Source organism: Vipera ursinii, assembly GCF_947247035.1.
Source record: "Vipera ursinii genome assembly, chromosome: 12".
Lineage (NCBI taxonomy): Eukaryota > Metazoa > Chordata > Lepidosauria > Squamata > Viperidae > Vipera > Vipera ursinii.
Window position 1 is genome coordinate 1,503,700 of NC_139525.1, and position 19,218 is coordinate 1,522,917.

The window sequence follows — 19,218 nt, forward strand, 5'->3', positions numbered from 1 at the left end:
TCACCTCCGAGTCCACTCGAAAATGGCGCCGAAATCGAAAAAACTTTGCCCGTTTCATTGTAGCGCCTGCAAAGGCTGCTGGGAGGGGGGCGGGGGGGCGGGGGGCAGGCCCCGCCCAGGCCGGGGGGCGGGGCCGGGAGGGGCGCGCGGCGGGCCCTGCGCGGGGGGGCTTCCCGAAGGCTCCCGGCGGGTCCCGCCAAAGAGGGCCCGGTCCGGCCTGGCCCGGTCCGGAGAAAGGGAAGGTGCGGGTTTCCTGGCCCGGCCGGGCTTCGGGCACGGGGCTCCCGCTCTCTCTCCCTTCCCCGCGGGGAGGTCCCCAAAGTGGAAAGGACTTGGGCTGCCTCCGTGGCCCCCAAGCAGAGGCGGCCCCTGCTGGCCCCTCCCGCCCCCTCCGCCTGCAGAACCTCGGATACAGCTGTGTGCTCCAGATGTGCCGGAGGACAACTCCCACCCAGGGGTGTAGTCAGCAGAGGGGGGTCGGTGATGAAGCGCTTCAAAGAAGGGCCCTTTTTCGCAGGAAAGTCCAGAGGATTTTTCTTGGGGAGTAAATCAAGATTCCTTGTTCTGGCCGTGCACGGAGATGCCTAACCCGAACTAGACTGTTGTTTCTCTTTGTCGTATAATAATATATGTAGGTATATGCCTAATTCTGTACGTATTTATTTTTGTCATATTTATGTAGTGTATGTCAGAGGTGGTGACCCTCTGAGAGCTGAATGCAGTGAAATTTCATTTTAACGTATGCCGATCAGTGTACGCTCAAAGTGACAATAAAGTTATTATTCTAAGTCCTCCTTTTAATGGAGGAAGTGGGCGTTAAGCAGAGCGCCCAAGTGGACAGACCCAGGAAGGCCCCCCAAAATGCTCAGATTATAGGTAGTCCTTGACTTACGAGCGCAACCAAGCCCAAAGTTTCTCTTGCTAAGTGAGACATTCGTTGAGTCTTGCCCCTTTTTACGACCTCCCTTGCCACAATTTAGGGAATCGCTGCCGTTAAGTGAGGAACACGGTTGTTAAACTTAACCTGGCTTCCCCATTGACTGAAGGTCACAAAAGGGGATCGCGTGAGCCCGGGACACTGTAACAGTCATAAATGTGAGTCAACTGCCAGGCATGCAAATTTCAATCACGTGATCACAGGGATGCTGCAACGGTCATAAGTGTGAAGAAACGGTCCTAAGTCCCTTTTTTCAGGGCTGCTGTAGCTGAACGGTCACTAAAGGAATTGTTGTAAGTCGGGGGCTGCCTGTACAGAGCAACAGGCCTGCATCACAGGGCAAAACTTTTTCAACCAAGGTGCCTCGAAGGGGCTAATTTGTGGGATCCGGGCCCTTTTGTCCCCATAGGTTGGGATTCGGATCGTGGTCTGGGCTGTTTTTACACGCTTTCAAGAGAAGTTCAGTCCTTTCTATCTTGTAAGAAGAATCAAACATTCAGAAGACCACAGAACCTAACGTGGTATTTGCTGTCTGTTGTGGTGTGTGTTCTCTCCACATAATAGTGTAGTGTGCACTGTTGACGACACTTAATTTTGTTACGTGTTACACAATAACAATAAAGATTATTCTGTTCGTAATCAGAATAGAGCTAGAAGGGGCCTTGGAGGTCTTCTAGTCCAACCCCCTTCTCAAGCAGGATTCAGACAAGTGGCTGTCCAGCCTGTTCTTAACCACCTCCAGCGATGAAGCACCCACAACGTCTGAAGGCATGGCAAGGAGGGGAGGCAAGAGATGGGGTTGTCCTTGGCTGCCTCTTTAGAACCCCTCCCTTCCGCTCCAGAGAGAAACAGCCACGGGGGTCTCCCGGCCTGGAGCCCCCAAGCGTGTGAGATCCACCACCACAGGATGGCTGAGTTGACACATTACCCACCGCTGAAATAAACCCACCAGATGATGGATGGGCTTTCTGAGGGAGCCTCTGTCTGTCTGGGCTTGTGGTGTTGTGGTGGACGGCAACTGGGCTGCACGTCCTGGAGCGAGGTTCGTCAAGAGCTTTTCCCACTGCAACTTTTAATTATGGGGTTCCTGCTTCTTGGCCCAAGCATGGAAAGTGGGGGGAGGCGGTTGCGTCCTTCTGCCCAGCGGCTCAAAAAGGCCACGAGGCTGTTGAGAAGGAAGGCGTTTCGTTACAGGGCCGAAGGGCCAGCCAACAAAACCTTGTGTAGGTAATCCTTGAATTACAACTGTTTCGTTTAGTGACCGTTCGGACTTACAGCGGCACTCTAAAAAGTGAGTTATGGCTGTTTTTCACCCTTATGACAGTTGCCGTGTCCCTTTTGCGACCTTCTGACAAGCAAAGTTGGAAGGGAAGCTGGATTCAGCTTACAACTGTGTTACTGTAGTGATTCACTTAACAACTGTAACAAGAAAGGTCGTAAAATGGGGCAAAACTCACTCAACAACAGACTCGCTTTGCGAGAGAAACGTTGGGCTCAGTTGTGCCAATGGGACAATTGTAATGCGTAATGGCAATGGGACACACCTCTTTCGGCCTCTTTTCCCAGGTTACCAGTTGGCATCGCTCTTGCGTCCAGACCAGCCTTTCTCCTCGCTCAGCTTGGTGTCCCTGACCCTGGGCATGCTTGGAGGGCAACTCCCCCTATCCAGAGGTAGGCAACCTTGGCTCTCTTCTTCTGGACTTCAACTCCCAGAATTCCTGAGCCAGCCAATTCTGGGAGTTGAAGACCACGAGTCATAAAAGAGCCGAGGTTGCCTACCCCTGCCCCATACCAAAGGGGTCCAACCTTGGCAATTTTAAGACTGGTGGACACCAAGTCCCAGAATTCCTGAGCGGAGGGGGAATTCTAGGAGTGGAAGTCCATACCTTTTAAAAGGGGCTTAGGTCGAGAAACCCTGACCTAAAGCCAAGAGCTGCTAATCTTGTCGAGAACTACAAATGGCTTCACGCAGAGGCTGCAAAGGTGCTGAGACCCCAGCGGTTGACACAATCTTCTTTGCAATGAAAAGTGAAACACTGAAAACTGAAGTTTTTGGAGAGCGGCTGAAGCTTTCCTCATAACTTCCAGGGATAAGTTGTGGGCTGGGAGAGAGACATACTGGAAGGAGACAGGGAAACTGCTTGCTAAGGCACGCTTGTGCAACTGTTGTTTTTTTTTTTCTTCCTGATCAGCAAAAGTGAAGAATGTCTCTTATTCAGAAACGAGCCTGCAAATTCTATTGACCAGCCCTGATTTCTCAGCTCAAACTCAAGAGCTCTGCTGTCAGGCCAGGGTGGCTTCTATTCCGTCCGTAAAACCCACCGAGGAGCCGGCCTCTGCTTGCTCTGCTCTCCAGCTTCCTTTTTCAAGACGGTCTAGCGGCCCAGTTGTTTTTCTTTCTGCCGACAAAACCAGAGGGAGGAAAAAAAAAGACAAAAAAAAAAGAAAAGAAAAGAGGAAGATGTTATTTAGCTAAACATGAAACTGAGTAAAGGAACAACTTCCTGCTGGCTGTTTAGGCTGTTATCTTCCTGCTCTGGAAGAATTCAGACTTTGCCTCAGAGGGATTAACGTGAATTAAGACCAAAAAATGTTTCTGTGCAGTTTCACCTAATTTCAATTCCCCCCCCTCCGCCCCAACCCAACCTACGCGAATGGGCTTTGGTGCTTGTTTGTTTGAAATGGTGTAATTATCTGCACATGCTTTTTTGTCTATAGGTTGCACGTTATTTGTGTTGTGTCAGGAATGGCTCTCTCGCTTTTTGTGATTTTGGAAACTATGCTGCTCAAAAAAATAAAGGGAACGCTTAAACAACACAATGTACTGTATTTAATAGTAGGATGTCTTATCTTGTGTTCCCTTTATTTTTTTGAGCAGTATATTTTCACTGCAATTCAAGACATGCCACTTGCTAAAACGCTAAAAGTTAAGTAATCGATGGGTGTGAAGGCCAACACCAGCTAAAGAACTGGCAGCTGTGACTTCTTGTTGTGAACAGATAAATAATAATACAGCAGAAGAGAAGAGATAAAACAGGGTGAAGAGACAAAATACAAAGACCTGAAAATAGCAGTGGCAAAAGAAAGCCAGGCTAATACCCAGAGTGGGTGCAATCCCAAAATACCTGGAGCATCACTTGAACCCCATTGGCATTGACAAAAATCACCCCCAATCAGTTGCAAAAGGCAGCTTTGCTTGCAACAACTGATCCTGCGTCAAGATCTTGAATACCATCAAACTAGAACTCCCTGCCCCAAGTCCTTGGGAAGGACTCAGTAGGTGGATTAGACTGTCAAGTCCAGTCTAAACATCTGGTTGACTGAGCATAATACTAAGAACACCATTAATCTCTTACCTATGTCATAGTGATCTGAATGTTAGATCTCTGTTTACTCTCGACTTTGCAAAATTAATAGAAAAGGTCTTTTCCTGTGTTTGTCACTGCTTGCTAGAATATAACATATTCCCTAGTTCAAGGATTAAATCATAAGATGCTTAATATATTTGGAGAGTGTGGATCCATTAAGTTTATTAGTGTTTCATTTTAAATTATACTAATTTATTATTAGATTTTTGTCCCCTTTTTAAAAAATATTTGGCGAGACTAGAACTCAGAATCTCCTGGTGATTGGCCCAAAGTTACCCAACTGGCTTTCAGGCCTAAGGCGGGACTAGAACTCACCGTCTCCTAGTTTTTAGGCCAGCTCATTCCTCACGATACCAAAGTAGCTTTCAAATTATAAGGAAGAATTTTATAGTAATTGAAAAATAACATTTTTATTTTGTGACAAGCTCATCTGTGTAAGATTTATCGACCATAAATGAACTACTAATATGTTTAGGGACCAACTAAGCTTTGGCTCTATCTACTTATAGGGGGAAAGGCAGACTTAAATCAGTGACTTGTGTATTTCCCCATTGGCTACGGAGAAGTTCTTCCCACGCTGTCATTCCATCTCTGTGCCAACGTAACAATAAATGGGGACAGGCCATTTTCACAATGTCACTTCAGCGATGGATGAGCGATACAATGAACACAATTAGGAAAGGACATGTCGGATACAGAAATGGATTGTGGAAATGAAATTTCACTTTTCTTCCAGTCCTACTTAGCAGTTTTTAAAGGTAAGAGCCAGAAAATTATTTCTTCCGCTTGGTCTGTTTAAGGGCAAAAAGATCTTTCTTCATCCTATCATTTTAAAAACCTGCCAAATGCATACTTACTTGGAGGGAAAACCAAGAATCCGAAAACAAAGGCATCCTGAGCGGACCCCGGGCAATTCATTGTTGCCGTTTATTTTCCCCGGGAAAGATGTGCTTTCCACTTGCAGCCTCTGGTTCCTCCGGACTGCAAACTCATTCAACTTTGACTTCTGCGCCAGCTGTTAGCCCGTAGAAATCTATATTTGTATTTATTATGAATGCAAACCTCTGGGGACGGTGGCAAACGCAGCCAAAAATACTGTGGTGTGGTGTGTATGCACTGTGTGTGTGTGTGTTTTAATGGCTAAACTTTTGACCTGCACCCAAGAGGGGTGGAGAAAAATGAGGCACGGAGCCGTATTCTGAGAGTCCTCAACTATTATAAGAATAGCAGCTCCCCTTTCCCAAAGCTCGGAGTAGAGGCAAACCTTATAAACTGCCTTATGAACATTACCTGCGCTTTTCCAGCAGAAAGAAAGAGTTCCAGCTAGACGGTGGGTGGAGGGGGGCAGTGTTTGCAAAGTGGATGGATTCAGGATAGTGATGGATGGGGTGTCCACCGGGATAGAGCTTGGTACATAAACCCACAAGCCATAAATTAAAAAATGGAAAGAGACTGAGGTAATGGTCTCCCTCCATATCGGCTTGTTGCACATTTTCCACAGCTGGGAATTAAGGCCGGGCGTTGTTGAAGTGAGCCGCTTATCTCTTAACCGGAGGCACAAGTGCTTGCTTACCCAAGTCCTTGTCTATGGAGGTTCTCCACCCTCCAGTTGTGGCTGTCCCAAAGGTGCTTTTTCAAAAGGCAGCTGGACTTAGTTTTTCCTTGAGGACATTTTGCTTCTCATCCAAGAACCTTCTTCACTTCCGCTCTCAATTCTTCAGTTCTGAGGAAGCTTGAATAGAACAACAGAGGTGGAAGGGACCGTAGAGGTCTTCCAGTCCAGCCCCCTGCTCGAGCAGAAGACCCTATACCATTCCAGACAAATGGCTGTCTCTTCTTAAAAACCTCCAGTGATGGTGCACCCACGATTTCTGGAGGCCAGCTGTTCCACTGGTTAACTGTTCTCACTGTCAGGAAATTTCTCCTTAGTTCTAGGTTGCTTCTGTCCCTGGTTAGTTTCCACCCGTTGCTTCTTGTCTTGCCTTCTTGGATGAGAAGCAAAATGTTTTCAAGGAAAAAACCAACATAGTTGCCTTTAGGAAAAGCACCTTTGGGTTGCTAACCTAAGCTTGTTCCCCATGTAACCGTGGGGACTTGCAGACCCTTCAAAAGTTCAACCAAGATTTCTTGAGTTTTGACCTGAGTCTTGATACAGATCCACTAACCTAATTTCCTGATGCATCCAGATGACTTCCATTCCTTGCTTACCAGAGGCTTGCAAACATGTGCAAATTTCTACTCCAAGCAAGCAACCCGCTGGCCTAAAGCTGGCCTGTTGCTTTGACCTCATCCCCCATCTCCCATCCCTTCAAATCCCTCCTCCATCTCCCTGTTACCTTTCACTCCGAGTTTACAATTACCCAGGGGAATAAAAATAGCACCACCAGCTGCGTGACGTCACTGCGGCCCACAGCCCACTTCCTGTGTTTAACCGCTCGTTTTTTGCTAATGCCAACCCTGTTCGTGGCTTGCCGATCAGTAATGCTTGCCTGGGCTCCACTTGGATCGTTGATTACTTCAACCTGACCCTTCCCTTCCCAGAAATGACATCGCAAGGGAATCCTGCACTGGGGGGGGGGGAAATGGGGTGGATGACAACCTTTCATAGCAGCGAGAAGCCGCTAGAGGGAGAATCCGGAGGCGAGGGAAGGGGTTGGTTTTCGACTTCATTTCTGTAACTCAAGCCTTGTTATCACACACATACAATTATGAACTTCCCCTGAAGGGGAGAATCCTGAACAGATGGACCTGTGTCTGCAGCGCGGGAGGGAGGGAGCGAGGGAGAGAGGAAAGGCATGGCTGGAAAAAGCATGAATCATCCAAGATAAAATTGCTGACTTGGGCGAGCTCTACGCCCAAGGTGCTGTGGTACAGTGGCTCCCAATTTAGCCTCGGCCCCGCTGCAGATCAGCCTGCTTAGGAAGCCTTTCTGGAGCAGGGCAGCGCCAGAGGAGCCCGCTGCAGACCGGAAGAGCGAGGTGCGGGGAAGAAAAATCCCAATTGGCCTGCAAGGCCACTGAGCATTGTGAGCAGAGCTGATGTGGAGTAGCGATGCACATGGGGGAAATGTCACCAAACTTCTACAGGTAGTCCCCGACTTACAACAGTGTGTTTAGTAGCCCTTAGGAGTTACAGTGGCACTTAAAAAAGGGACATGACCATTCTTCACATGACCCTTGCAGCCTCCCCATGGTCAGGTGAACAAAATACAGAGCCTTGGCAAGTGACGGTTGCAGCCTCCCCGGAGTGTGCGTGCGTGTGTGTGTGTGTGTGTGTGTGTGCGCGTCACGATACCCTTTTACGACTTTCTGACAAGCAAAGTTAAAGGGAAGCTTGATTCACTTAACAACCGTGTTACTGACTTACCAACTGCAGTGATTCACTGAACAATGGTCGTAAAATGGGGCCAAGACTCACTTAACAAACGTCACACTTATCAACAAAAATTTTGGGCTCAATTGAGGTCGTAAGCCGAGGACTGCCTGTACTTGTGCGCCTTTGAACAAAGCCGACTTCATGTCCTCTTTGGGATTCAGGCCGATGAGGATTTTGCAAAGCAGCCTGCTGGTAGAAATGCCAACACCCTACAGAAGCCTCTGTGCGCTTTTGGGAAGAATTGGTTGCCAGACTTCTGTAGGTTTTGCAAACGGAGACGTGTCCTTTGTGGAAGGAGCGAACCTGCCCCACGTGCCCACATTTTAATATAAAGACACCGAAGGGAAAAAGAGGAAACCTGGAGGTGGAGATTTCAGTCACGACACAAAGATGGCCATCTCTATTAAGCTTATTGTCCTTCGACGCCAAGCAGAATTGGAAACAAGGTCAGAGCCACCTCGTTATTGTGAGCAATTTTCCACGGAAACGAATCCTGCAAGTTGGACTTTTGAAGAGGCAGACTAGGAAGGGTACTGACAGTCCAACTTTGGTGTTAAGAGAAGACTTCTGAGAATACTTTGGACGGCCAAGAAAACAAACCAATGGGTCACCCAGCAAGTTGGCCCAGGGTTTTCACTCTGGGCAGGCTCAAATTATCCAACTATGGACACATTATGCGGAGACCTGACTGTCCGGAGAAGCTCTAATGCTGGGAGACGTGGAAAGAGAAGAGGATGATCAGCTGGGCACAGACGAAGGTTGCAATACCAAATGGATGTAGCTCTGAAGACCGGGAGGACCAGGTCATCATGGAGAACGTTGACCTATCTGGCCAAGAATCAACAATGGCTCGATGGCATGTAATCAATCAGTCCCTGCAGTTTTGAAATCCCAGTGCTAACTAAAACAAGCCAGTGCAATGCACCACAGTGGGAAGCAGAGGTAAAACCTGTTGGAAACAATTCTCTGAAATTCTAGAATTGGGTCTGCTTACGCATCAGGCTAGACAAACTTGCACAGCATACCCCACAACAGCTGCAACCACCACAGTATCAGAGGCCGTTGCCAGAGGGTTCGCTGCAAACACACAGCATTTTATGGTTCCCTAGGTAGGAACAGATTTGTTCCGATGACCACTTTTTCAAACCAACATATAGTTCGCTAGATGTTTAAAGCTATTTTCAACATGTTTTTTGTGCCCTCTTGTGGCCACAGATACAAGGCCAGTTATTGCTTGGTTCTCAGCTTATGACCGGTTGATTAGTAACTCGTCGTGACAGACCTGTCAAAAGCTACTTATGACCTAATTTCAAAGTGACAATAGATGCACGCCCCATCATGGCAGTCTGCAGTACACCAGTTATGTGGCTGCAAATTTGGGCGTTTTTTCCAGCTTCTGGCAAAAATTGTCATTGGGTAAGATGGATTTGCTTAATGACAGATGTTGAAAAATCAGGTCGTCAAATGATGCCTGGACTTACAGCTACAATTCTGGACTCAACTATGGTCATAAGCAGACAACTATCTATAGCAGGCATGTCAAACTGCCGGCCTCTGGGCCGGGTACGTCACACCGAAACCGCACCTACGCCATTGTCGGCAGTGGTGGGAAAATCGTGATACGCCACGCGACGTCGCGAGTTTGACATGCCTGATCTATAGTATATAATGTGCATATCTGAAAACATGTTTGTTGCTTAATTTTGTTTAGGATCAGCAACACCACAATGCCCCGTGTCAGCAGGGGATCTCCGAATTGAGAATTCCTGTTTGCAGACGGACAACAGAGGTTCAAGAAAAGCAAGGAACTTGATAGGATTGTAGACAAATAATTCTACGGTGAAAAAGGTTAAAATTTAGATCACTGTGTATTTTGGCTTTATCATTCAGGCACATTTTAGTTACGTGTAGAAGCCAGCGTTTTCAAGACTTGATGCTTGTAAATGCAGGTAGTCCTCAACTTACAACAATTTGCTTAATGACCGAAGTTATAGCAGCACTGAAAAAAGTGACTTAGGACCATTTTTCACACTTGTGACTGTTGCAGCATCCCCGTGGTCATGGGATTTGCATTCGGATGCTTGGCAACTGACTCGTATTTATGACGGTCGTGTTGTCCCAGGGTCACATGATCCCCTCTTGCGACCTTCTAACAAGCAAAGTCAACAGGGAAGCCGGATTCACTTAACAACTGTGGCAAGAAAGGTCGTAAAGTGGGGCAAAACTGAACAAATTTCCCAGCAAAATACATTTTGGGCTCCATTACGCGTCGTAAGTCACCTGCAGAGACCAAAAGGAATGAAAAATCAACTAAAAAACAGGAGGTCTGAATGTTCTTCCAGCTGACCACGCCGTTTGAGTTTGAGATCCAGCAAATCCGCAAGGCGAGTCCCAAACTTTGCAGCATGGGAACCAAACACAAAGAGCAAGGGGAATAAAAAAGCATTGAAAGAGAAAAGGAGAAAGATCAAAATTCCCTCCCCGATAAGCAGCAGCCACAGGTGTCTGCGTATACAGTCCTCGGGTCCCGGAATCATTCGTGCTGCTGAACAAGGAAAGGGGTCACCGAATATTTTACAATATTTATTGGAAGTGGGAAACTAACTCTCCAATGAGATTACAATAACGGAGGCACAACTGGCCCAAAATGTAGCACTTATTACAATTCCAAACAAACACTTTCCAAAACAAAATGCTCCAAGTACGGAAAAAGAAACGTCTTCCTCTTTTAGAATGAAGCCTTCCCCTCTTTCCCCTCCTTAGAGAGACGAACATTGGCGGAGGTTCCAGTGCTTTGCAGGTCAGCACAATCCCATGTCAAATGCAGTGCTATTATCTTACCCAAAGGGGGGGGGGAACCCCCCTCCCCCAAACTTGGATTTTGACAAAAAAAAGAGCGTGTGGATACTCAAACATTTAAAAGGGGAAGCATACCTTTTTTTTTGGCAGACAAGGTTGCCTATTCAATACTAGCCAGCAACTCATGAAACATAAAAAAGGGTTTCAATCATAAAAAAATACTATAATTCAACACCACTTTTTTTACAGTTATAAATAATAAATAGCATAACACAGTAGATTACAAGTGGACCTCTTTTCTGTTGGTTAAGCCTGGTTAGATCTCAAGAAGTAAATAAATCATTTGATGCAGCCCAACCTGAGCTTCAGGTTATCCCTCCTGACTTAAAAGGGAAGCTCCTGACGGACCAACAGAGCTTCCAACAGACCAACGGCCGAGCCCCTGGGGGCTGCTGTCTTCCAGGCAAGCCCGACGACGCAGCGCGGTGCAACCCCTAAAAAGCTGGGAGGACCTTCTCCCTTCCGAGCCCCTCAGCAGCAGCAGCAGCAACACCTGGCACAAGCCCTCCTCAAGGAAAAGTCCCCTCCACCAAGTCCTCTGCTTCCATTCTTCCATTCTTCTGCTAGGTCTCCTAAGGCACAAACGTTGCTCAGTGCCACGGGAGACACCGACTATTTGACATATTCTACGTGATAGCCGAAAGAATTGCCCCTTTCCCCTCAAAATATTTTTGCAACTGGTCATCCCTGCAGCCTTGGAAGCCATCTGTGTGCAACCCCAGAAACAGCAGATGAATTAAACCTCCTCCGCCTGCTGCGGATATTCAGCTGCAACGGAGCCAGCCTTCGCAAAGTGTTCTGGCTTCCGAGGGGATGGCAGCCGCCGCTTGAACCACAAAGGGCAGCTTGCAACCTCTTCCTCTTCTCTGGAAATGAAAAAGTAGAAGATGAAACTGAGATATAAAGAAGTTCCTACCACAAAATAATTATTTAAGAGCATTGTGAATGGAGGGGAGAGGGGAGGAGGCCCAGAATGTGCCGCTGTTCAGCAGAAGCAGTTTTTTTCCTTAAATGAATTTCTAGAGCAATCTAGGTTATTCCTTTAAAAAAGCACGCTGAACAAGGAGGTTTCTAACAATTCTCTCACTACCATCCTTTACCCCCAGAAACCACGACCATGATAGCAACAGCGAAAGGTTTTCCCGCCTACCATTTTCACACTAATATAAATTAGGTGCTTATCTGAAAAATTCTAAAAAGCATTGCAGTTTCTTTGAAAGCAAAGACAGTAATGATCTCAACAGATACAGGTAAAATAATGGGTTGGGTTTTTTTTAAAAAAAGCTTCAAAACCAGACAGCCAAAAGATCTATCCCAAGGGCCCGACGTGTCGGCTTAAAGAGAAAGATCAACAAAACCACTTGAAGAAGTTGCCAAGAATTAAAGTCGCATTAATATTTCCACTCAGTACTTAAATCCTCAGGTCCTGGAGGATTTATTTCCCGTGGATTTTCTCAGCATGTATGCAGAGCGAGAGGACAGAGGGGCAGCCCTTGACCCCTGGGAAAAGTCACTTGGGCGAAAGGTCGTCCATCAAGAGGAAGGAAGAGCAGGAGTTGGAGCATGCGAGAGGCGATTCCGTGGTGGTACTGCCACCTTTGGCCAAGGAATCGGAGGAAGAGCTGACGCTGCTGGTGCTCCCATCCAGGATCTCCGAAGACAAACTGGGGAAAAATAGGAAATAGCAGGCATTTTATTCAGGTAGGCCTTGGATTAAAGGATGGGGCAATGCCGTTTTGCAGAATGGCCCTTAAACAATATCCTGAAGGAGAGTAATTGCCAGGGATGCCTGCAGTCCCAGACTGGAGAGTTAAATGGAGGAACATTACATGAAATATTATTTTATCTTGTAACTTGCGTCACTTGAGTGATTTTCATGCTTGCTGCCTGCAAAGGATGCTGAGTTTGCCTTTTTTTTTTTTCAGAGTCAAGAGCTGACAGGTGGTGGGAAAAATCAGATGTGTCGCTTTTCAATTTAGACTTCTTTCCTGAATGTGACACGCACAAACCCTGTCTTCACTTTGTGCACCCGCAACTCACCTTTTCCTTTGCTCAAACAAGTTTGACTGAACGGCTTCTTAAGCATTTAATCCGTTCAGGAGCTCCAGCCGGTCACCTCAACCCCAGGGTTTCACTGCAAAAGGTTTGCATGTGGAGGAGACGCTGAAACCCCAGCCCTGTGTGACTGACTGACCAGAATCAAGATTGGCTTTGTGATTTACAAGTCTAGCTTCTTCAACTGGCAATCCTAAACTTCTCCAGCTGTCGGTTTCACTTTCTCGTTCCTGCTTGCTGGAGGAGGAGCCTAGTGGGAATCTAACGCGCCGTAACGGAGAGCAAAATGACAGGACTCCAAAAAACGCCCACTCAACACTTTGCCCACAGGGAGCCACTGACCAGCAGTAGCTTTTCAGGGGATCAGACAAGAGTGTGTCCCAGTTCAGCCCGAGAAACGCCACAGACTGAATTTCAGAACTTCTGTCCTGGAAGCAAACATCTGACCAACAGCCCTTTCCTAAATCTCAAGAGTCGCTTTGCTTGCTTGAGCCACAAATTCCTTAGTATGGGTTATAAAAATTATGCACCCCGTATGAAACCATAAGGAGCAGAGGCCGCAACTGACTTGGCAGCCCACTGACAAAAAGGCAGCATATTCTAAGCAACGTTTCTGCTGAAATAATTTACCATGAGCTGAGGTCAGTCAGGTGGGTGACATCAGGAGAAAGCATGTTTGTGGTTCCTTGGAAAAGTCTCTTTGGCTGGCTTTCCGTTTCCATTTCACCTGTGGGAATCAAGCCCTTCTTATTAAATCTGAAAAGCAAACTTTTTAAGAGAGGTAGTCAGTCCCATCATCTACTTTGGACAGACAGACTTGGCCACGGGAGACAGATCCAATCAGTAGGGCACAGAAAACCAAAGCTTTGTAAGAACAAAGCGAACTAAAAGAGCTGTGTGATGAACACACAAAGGGTGCCTTATTCTTGACATTTAGTAGGTAGGAGGTGTCCCTCCACCTGAAAAAGAAGCCTTGGCAAACTACCCAGAGTACATGTCTGTTTTTCAAAAGGAGAGAGGTTAAGCCTCCCTTCTCTTCCAAAGGAATTCTCTCGTAACTTCCAACAACCTCCCCGGTTCATATGCCAATCTTTTGCAGGGCTTTCCCCCCCTTCATCAAGCAGAAGAGGAAAAATAAGGTTCTACTTTCTGCTGAGAAACGCACAAGACAATCTCCCTCACTGAGAATCCATGTTTGTGTGATCCAAGACCAAGTTCCAAGACTTTTTCAGCTTCTTGCTTGTTGCCAAGCAGATTTAAGGAAGGCTGCTTTCATAGCCACACTGGGGTCAGCTAGCGATCGTGTAAAACAGCAGCAAAATTCAAGACTGTGTTTTTATGTAGGAGAAATATACTACCATTCAACCTCTACTCCAAGGCTGGTGGCCCTGAAATCTCCTTATTTTATAGCGCCGAAGGAATATGCATTCTCCTTAGAACATAGAAGAATGAGAAACTTCCATCACGCAGAAATAGTGGGAGGCCATTCTTAAGGTCACAAAATACACCAGCCTGTATCCAAGAACTTCACACAGATATCTCTGAAAACTGAGATTATATAGCAATGAGAAGTTGAGGGAAGATCCTTGTGCTGTCTAATGCCTGATGTGCTTATATTCTGGAAGCATCACATACCTTTCCTTTTAACGGGACCGAGAACACTGGGCCTGATACAATTGATTGGACTCTGACTCCTCCTGCTAAAATCAAAGTTGGAGAATTATCTTTCTAGGATGTTGAGGACTTTGAATATTGTAAGGAAACACACCCGAATTATTTTAAAATCAGCCTCTGTTAAGACTATAATCATGTATTAGCTTCAGAAATAGAACATCCCTACTTTCTGTCAGCTTTAAAGCTAATGTAACCAAAGGATTCTGGGAGTTGTAGTACATTTGGAAACAGCCAATCTGGACAGGGACAAGATTTCTTGTGGAGGACATATAGAGGAGCCAAGAAAGTTTAAGATTAAAGAGCATTTAGCGTTTCTTAAGTTTCACAAGCTAGATACCCGACAGAGTTCATTTAATTCTTAAAAAAGCAAAACTAGATTTTCCAGATTTCTACCTTGGACTCTTATCTTACCCCATTTAGGAGCTTTTAGAGATATGATGTGTAATGTTCATTATCTATTCCTGTCCTGTTAGTTCCACCTGCCAAATGGGCATGGAAACTGCCCGAGACACCATTTTGGCACTTGTCAAACAAAAACTAGCAGCATAGTTCGTTTATGAACCATTTTGCAAGCTTTGCTGACAAGTGAGACGTCTACAAATAATAGTATCAAAATACTATATTTTATACTTCCCCTAATTTATTTCAAGATCAACATTGTACCAAGCACTCAATATATGGTTTAACAGTTCAGTAGAGACAAAAGGCCAGAAAAACTGTGGCTGTTCTGAAAGATTGTGAGCTTTGGATAATCAACTAACCCAAGCTAATCTTCCTATAGGCTACAGAAACTAAACAGGAGGTTTCAACAGAGACAGATGTCCTTATGAACTCAGTCACACTTAAGAAAATGACAGCAAGTTGTAGCTTTGTACACAGAGGTGTTCAACTGCACTTGCTCTCATTTCAAGGAATGTCATGATGGCTAAAAGCAAGTGCAGGGAATGGAGGGCTAGGAACTACAGACATAATCTGAGGACATCTACACAACCTCCGCAGAGGGAATCATCCAGCCAGAATCCATTTTAAGGCATTCTCAATGCTTGGAGGATTGGCCAATGTTAGCTCCATCCTTGGGTGGATCCTTCTTCAGGTACTATTACAGCAGTGAAACTGTTATCTTTAAGAAAGCGTCGATACTCCAAACACATCGACTTACTTTGAAAATCTCCTCGTTGGACTAGGAATAGGGCTCGGAGGCAATCCATTGCTGCTCACAAACATTTGCAGAGAGGGTGAGAAGCATTGCTAGGAAGGAAAAGCAGAACATTTCCATGGGATTTGAAAGGACAGAAATGAGAAATTCATCAGTGATTCCTGGACACGAGGGGAGGAGGAAGTCACAAAATCGGGACAGGGTGCTACAGGTGGACTCAGGAATCAAGCGACTCTCCTTATTTCTGCTTCACCCAATGGGCAATTCAGACACCCTGTGGCCCCTACTCCAGGTCTCTCTGACCTACCTTTCCTATACCTCTGGTGGGCGAAGGGGCTGGAGAGACAGGAATGAAGTCTATTCTCTTTGGAGAGGAAGATTTTTCAGATTTGTCCAAGTCGTTGTCGCTCTGAGAACACAAAAGCATCCCACTGATGGCTTGTGTGGAACGTGGCAGCCAGAGAAGCTGAGCCGCTCTAAGGAAAAGCCAAGTGGCGAACCGGCCACTCCCCTTAAGCTACCTCTGCTCTTGCTCCTTTTGCATTCCCTGGTTAAGTGAATTGAAATATTAAACATCTATAAAGAGATTACCAGGCTCAAGCTTTCTTCCCATGACTGGCTTATCTGCATTGCTGTTTGCACTTCCCTAAAACACAAAAAGGGTCATCAGTGCGGCAGCAGCAGGAGAGAGGCTACTTCTAGAGAGCGTCTGAACCACACCTACCTTTCATGGGCTGTTTCTCTGTTCATCAGGTCCACTCCTTCCTCCTGAGGAAGAGGAAGAATTAATGCCTTTTCTGCCTAAACTGACTGGCACTTTGTATCGGTGTTGTTAAGAGTGAAAAGGAGCAACGTGGTCAGCTGAATCGTAGTTTGTGTGTGAGAATATTCCTTCTATAGAGCACTGCCTGCTGGCGCTCACAATGTTAAGTGTATCTGGCAGCTGTGTTTGCATCTAGACTGCAGGGCTCTCCGGCCTTGGCAACTTTACAACTTGTGGACTTCAATTTCACCAGTTGAAATCCACAAGTCCTAAAGTTGCCAAGGCTGGAGACCTCTGCAGTCTTTTGTGCTTTCACAAAAGCAAGCTCTAACAGCGAGAACATTTTGAGTAAGTATGATGTTCAATTTGGGTTGCCAAAAAACTGTTTTGAAACAGTTAAAACATAATCTGCAGAGAAACCCAAGATATGTTCTTTTCATGGAAGGAAGAAACCTGTTTTATTCACTTACCCTTCTGATTTGATGGAGTCGACTACTAGGGATACGGATTGGAGATGATGATATCAGCTGGGAAAAATACAATCATTTCAAAATCCAGCAAAAATAAGAAGCCCAAGCAAAACAAAACCTACTTCCTTTCAGAAGCGTTATTTATACGTTGGAGAAACATACTACTGCTGAGCCTGTGCTTCAAGGCAGGCAGCCCTGAAAGCTCCTCATGTTATAGCACTGAAGGAATACCCATTTTCCTTGGAAGGAAGAACAGCAGTTCCCCTCATGCAGAACCATGCCAACACCCATATTCCCAAATGACCACACATTACAAACTAAAGTGTATTGCTCTGTGTATTTTGACTATTTTGTAGTTAAAAAGGTATATTTTCACACTTTTTGCCAAAACAGGCAATACAGCTTGTTTTGGCACAGCAAAGCACAGCCACAGAGTTAACTATATATTTTAAAATCGGGCGGGGGGGGGGACATTTTTGATGCTGTTGAACCTAACCAAAACTATGAAAGAAATTGTACACTCTGGATTTTTCAGCCTTTGGGAAGGGCACCTGCTCAGGATACAGCCGACAACTCCATCCTAGGTCCTCTTTCCTCCTGGTCACATGCCTCAAGAGGTTCATGTGCTTGCCCATCCTGCGTTTCCCAGTGCGTGTATGCGCACACTCACAAATACATCCACAGGCTGATTTCTCAGTCTCCAGGAAGACTGAGAGGTTGCTGTTCCCATGGCAAAACCAGCCTGGTTTTTCTGCTTCCTCCTTCAGCAGCTCAGCAGCCTTCCAGGGGACTCCCATCTGAAAAACTGATCCTTGCATTATTTAGCTGCTGCCTCTTATGGTATTAAACCAGTCACTAAAGCTCGGCCTTCAATATGATCTTCGCTTGCCTTGACACAGGGTGGTGGTGGGGGTGTCCTTCAGTTCCAACTACCTTCTTAATTTATAGGAGAAGCCAACATCCTTTTGTGCCTCCCATGCACTCACCATGCTGTGTCGGTTCATAACTGTTGTGCTGTTCCTGCGGGTTCGTAATACATAAGGCTGAAAAACCTGCGAATTATCACTGAAAGAAATAAAGAATTGTTACAACTCTGCAATGATTTTTCTCCCTTGTTTTTCATAATTAATCTACCTTCCATCCTTCTCCAGTCCATAGCCTTTCTCTATTACACACCTTAAGTGCTGTAAAAGACACACTTGTCCTTTTGGCTAGAACTGTTCTGTAGGGTGCCATGTAAATTGCCAGTGCCATGAATGTGTACGTTATATTCCTATCATTGCCTTCCCCTAACCAGAGCTGGTTCTGTGGTTCTGCACGGGGGGGGGGGGGGGGGGGAGATTTACGTCTTGGTAACTTCCATTACAAATCTGAAGATTGGAACAATCTAGGTCACTCTGGCTGGGGAATTCTTGGAGGAGTGGAAATCCACACCTCTCAAAGTTGTTGAGGGTGAGAAATACTGATCTAGGCCAACTTAGGCCACCTCAACATGCCCTTGGATAATGAAACACCTCGTTGCTTTAATTATACATTATCACCATTACCATTATTATTGGTTTTTGTCTTTTGCTCTTTGCAGTTTGCCACTTGCGCTTCCTTTGGGGAGGTGCAGACACCATCCAGGCGGGGCGGCTTGCGTGCTCACCATAAATCCGCCTTTCCTAAGATTTCATTGCGTTGTTTTCGCTGCATTCATTGCACTGAATTCCCAGGGCAGGTGTGCATGAAAGGGGGGGCGCGATGGCCCCCAAAGCCTGGGAACTGCCGATGAGGAAGATTACAAAGCAATGGCAGGTTTATCTCCAGGTCAGCCTTCTCGGCACCCCTGCAGGCCCCTGGCAAGGCCGGATGTCCCCAGGAAAACACCGGCCGCTCCCAGAAAGCCTCGGGCTCCCCTCGCGGGCTTCCCCCGCCCCCAAACACCTGTTTAAAGGTCTCCGTCTCGACAGAGCCAGCCCACCCGAGCCTCCCCACCCAGGGCGGCCTCCTCCAACCCGGCGAACGCTGGCAGGAGGCGCCGCTCCGGCCTCAACCCGGCACGGCGGGGCACCATGGGCCCTGTAGTCCGGCCAGCTCCCTCCGCCCGGGCTGCAGGGCCCATCCTGCCCGGCTCTGCCCCCCTCCCCCCTCGCTCGCTCCGGCGGCGGGGGCGGATGGGTCCGGCAGTCACCTGAGGCCGTGGATGAGCGGCGCGCTGTTGGAGCGCCTCAGGCCGCCGCCGTCGCCGCTCCCGGCCGGGGGCAGCTCCAGGTCCAGCTCCATCTTCTCGGCCTGGGCCATGGCGAGGGCGGCGCTCAGCGAGGGGGAGGAGGAAGGCCGCCGGCCCGGCTCCGGCTCATGCCCGGCGGGGCGGCGGGGCGCGGCGGCGGGGCCCGACGGAGGCCTCAGGCCGCCTCCCCCGGCCGCTCTGGCTACTGGCTCCGTGGGCGCGGGCGCAGGCCGGGGCGGTGCAGCGGGAGTCGGCAGCCCCGGCGCCGACCGCGCCCCATGCCGGGGGAATCGCGGGGCGGCGGCGGCGGCGGCAGCGCCCTGCCTCTTCGTGGCCGCGGCCCGGCCTG

At 47.3% G+C, this 19,218-nt stretch overlaps 1 protein-coding gene across 2 annotated transcripts; it reads right to left on the minus strand.

The window, feature by feature from the left end:
- Nucleotides 1-9,419: 9,419 nt before the first annotated feature.
- On the minus strand, nt 9,420-19,218 carry PABIR2 (PABIR family member 2). Of its 2 annotated transcripts, XM_083372209.1 has the most exons (10): nt 18,831-19,218; nt 17,644-17,722; nt 16,658-16,714; nt 16,149-16,192; nt 16,016-16,070; nt 15,732-15,833; nt 15,428-15,516; nt 14,230-14,294; nt 13,225-13,321; nt 9,421-12,203 (listed from the first exon to the last, which is right to left on the minus strand). In XM_083372209.1, exons 1-10 carry the CDS (start codon nt 18,938-18,940, stop codon nt 12,050-12,052), a joined length of 852 nt encoding a protein of 283 aa, XP_083228335.1. In that variant the 5' UTR covers nt 18,941-19,218; the 3' UTR covers nt 9,421-12,049. The 2 variants fall into 2 exon arrangements, with proteins under 2 accessions (XP_083228336.1, XP_083228335.1); XM_083372210.1 differs by lacking the exons at nt 16,016-16,070; nt 16,149-16,192 and having other exon boundaries at nt 9,420-12,203.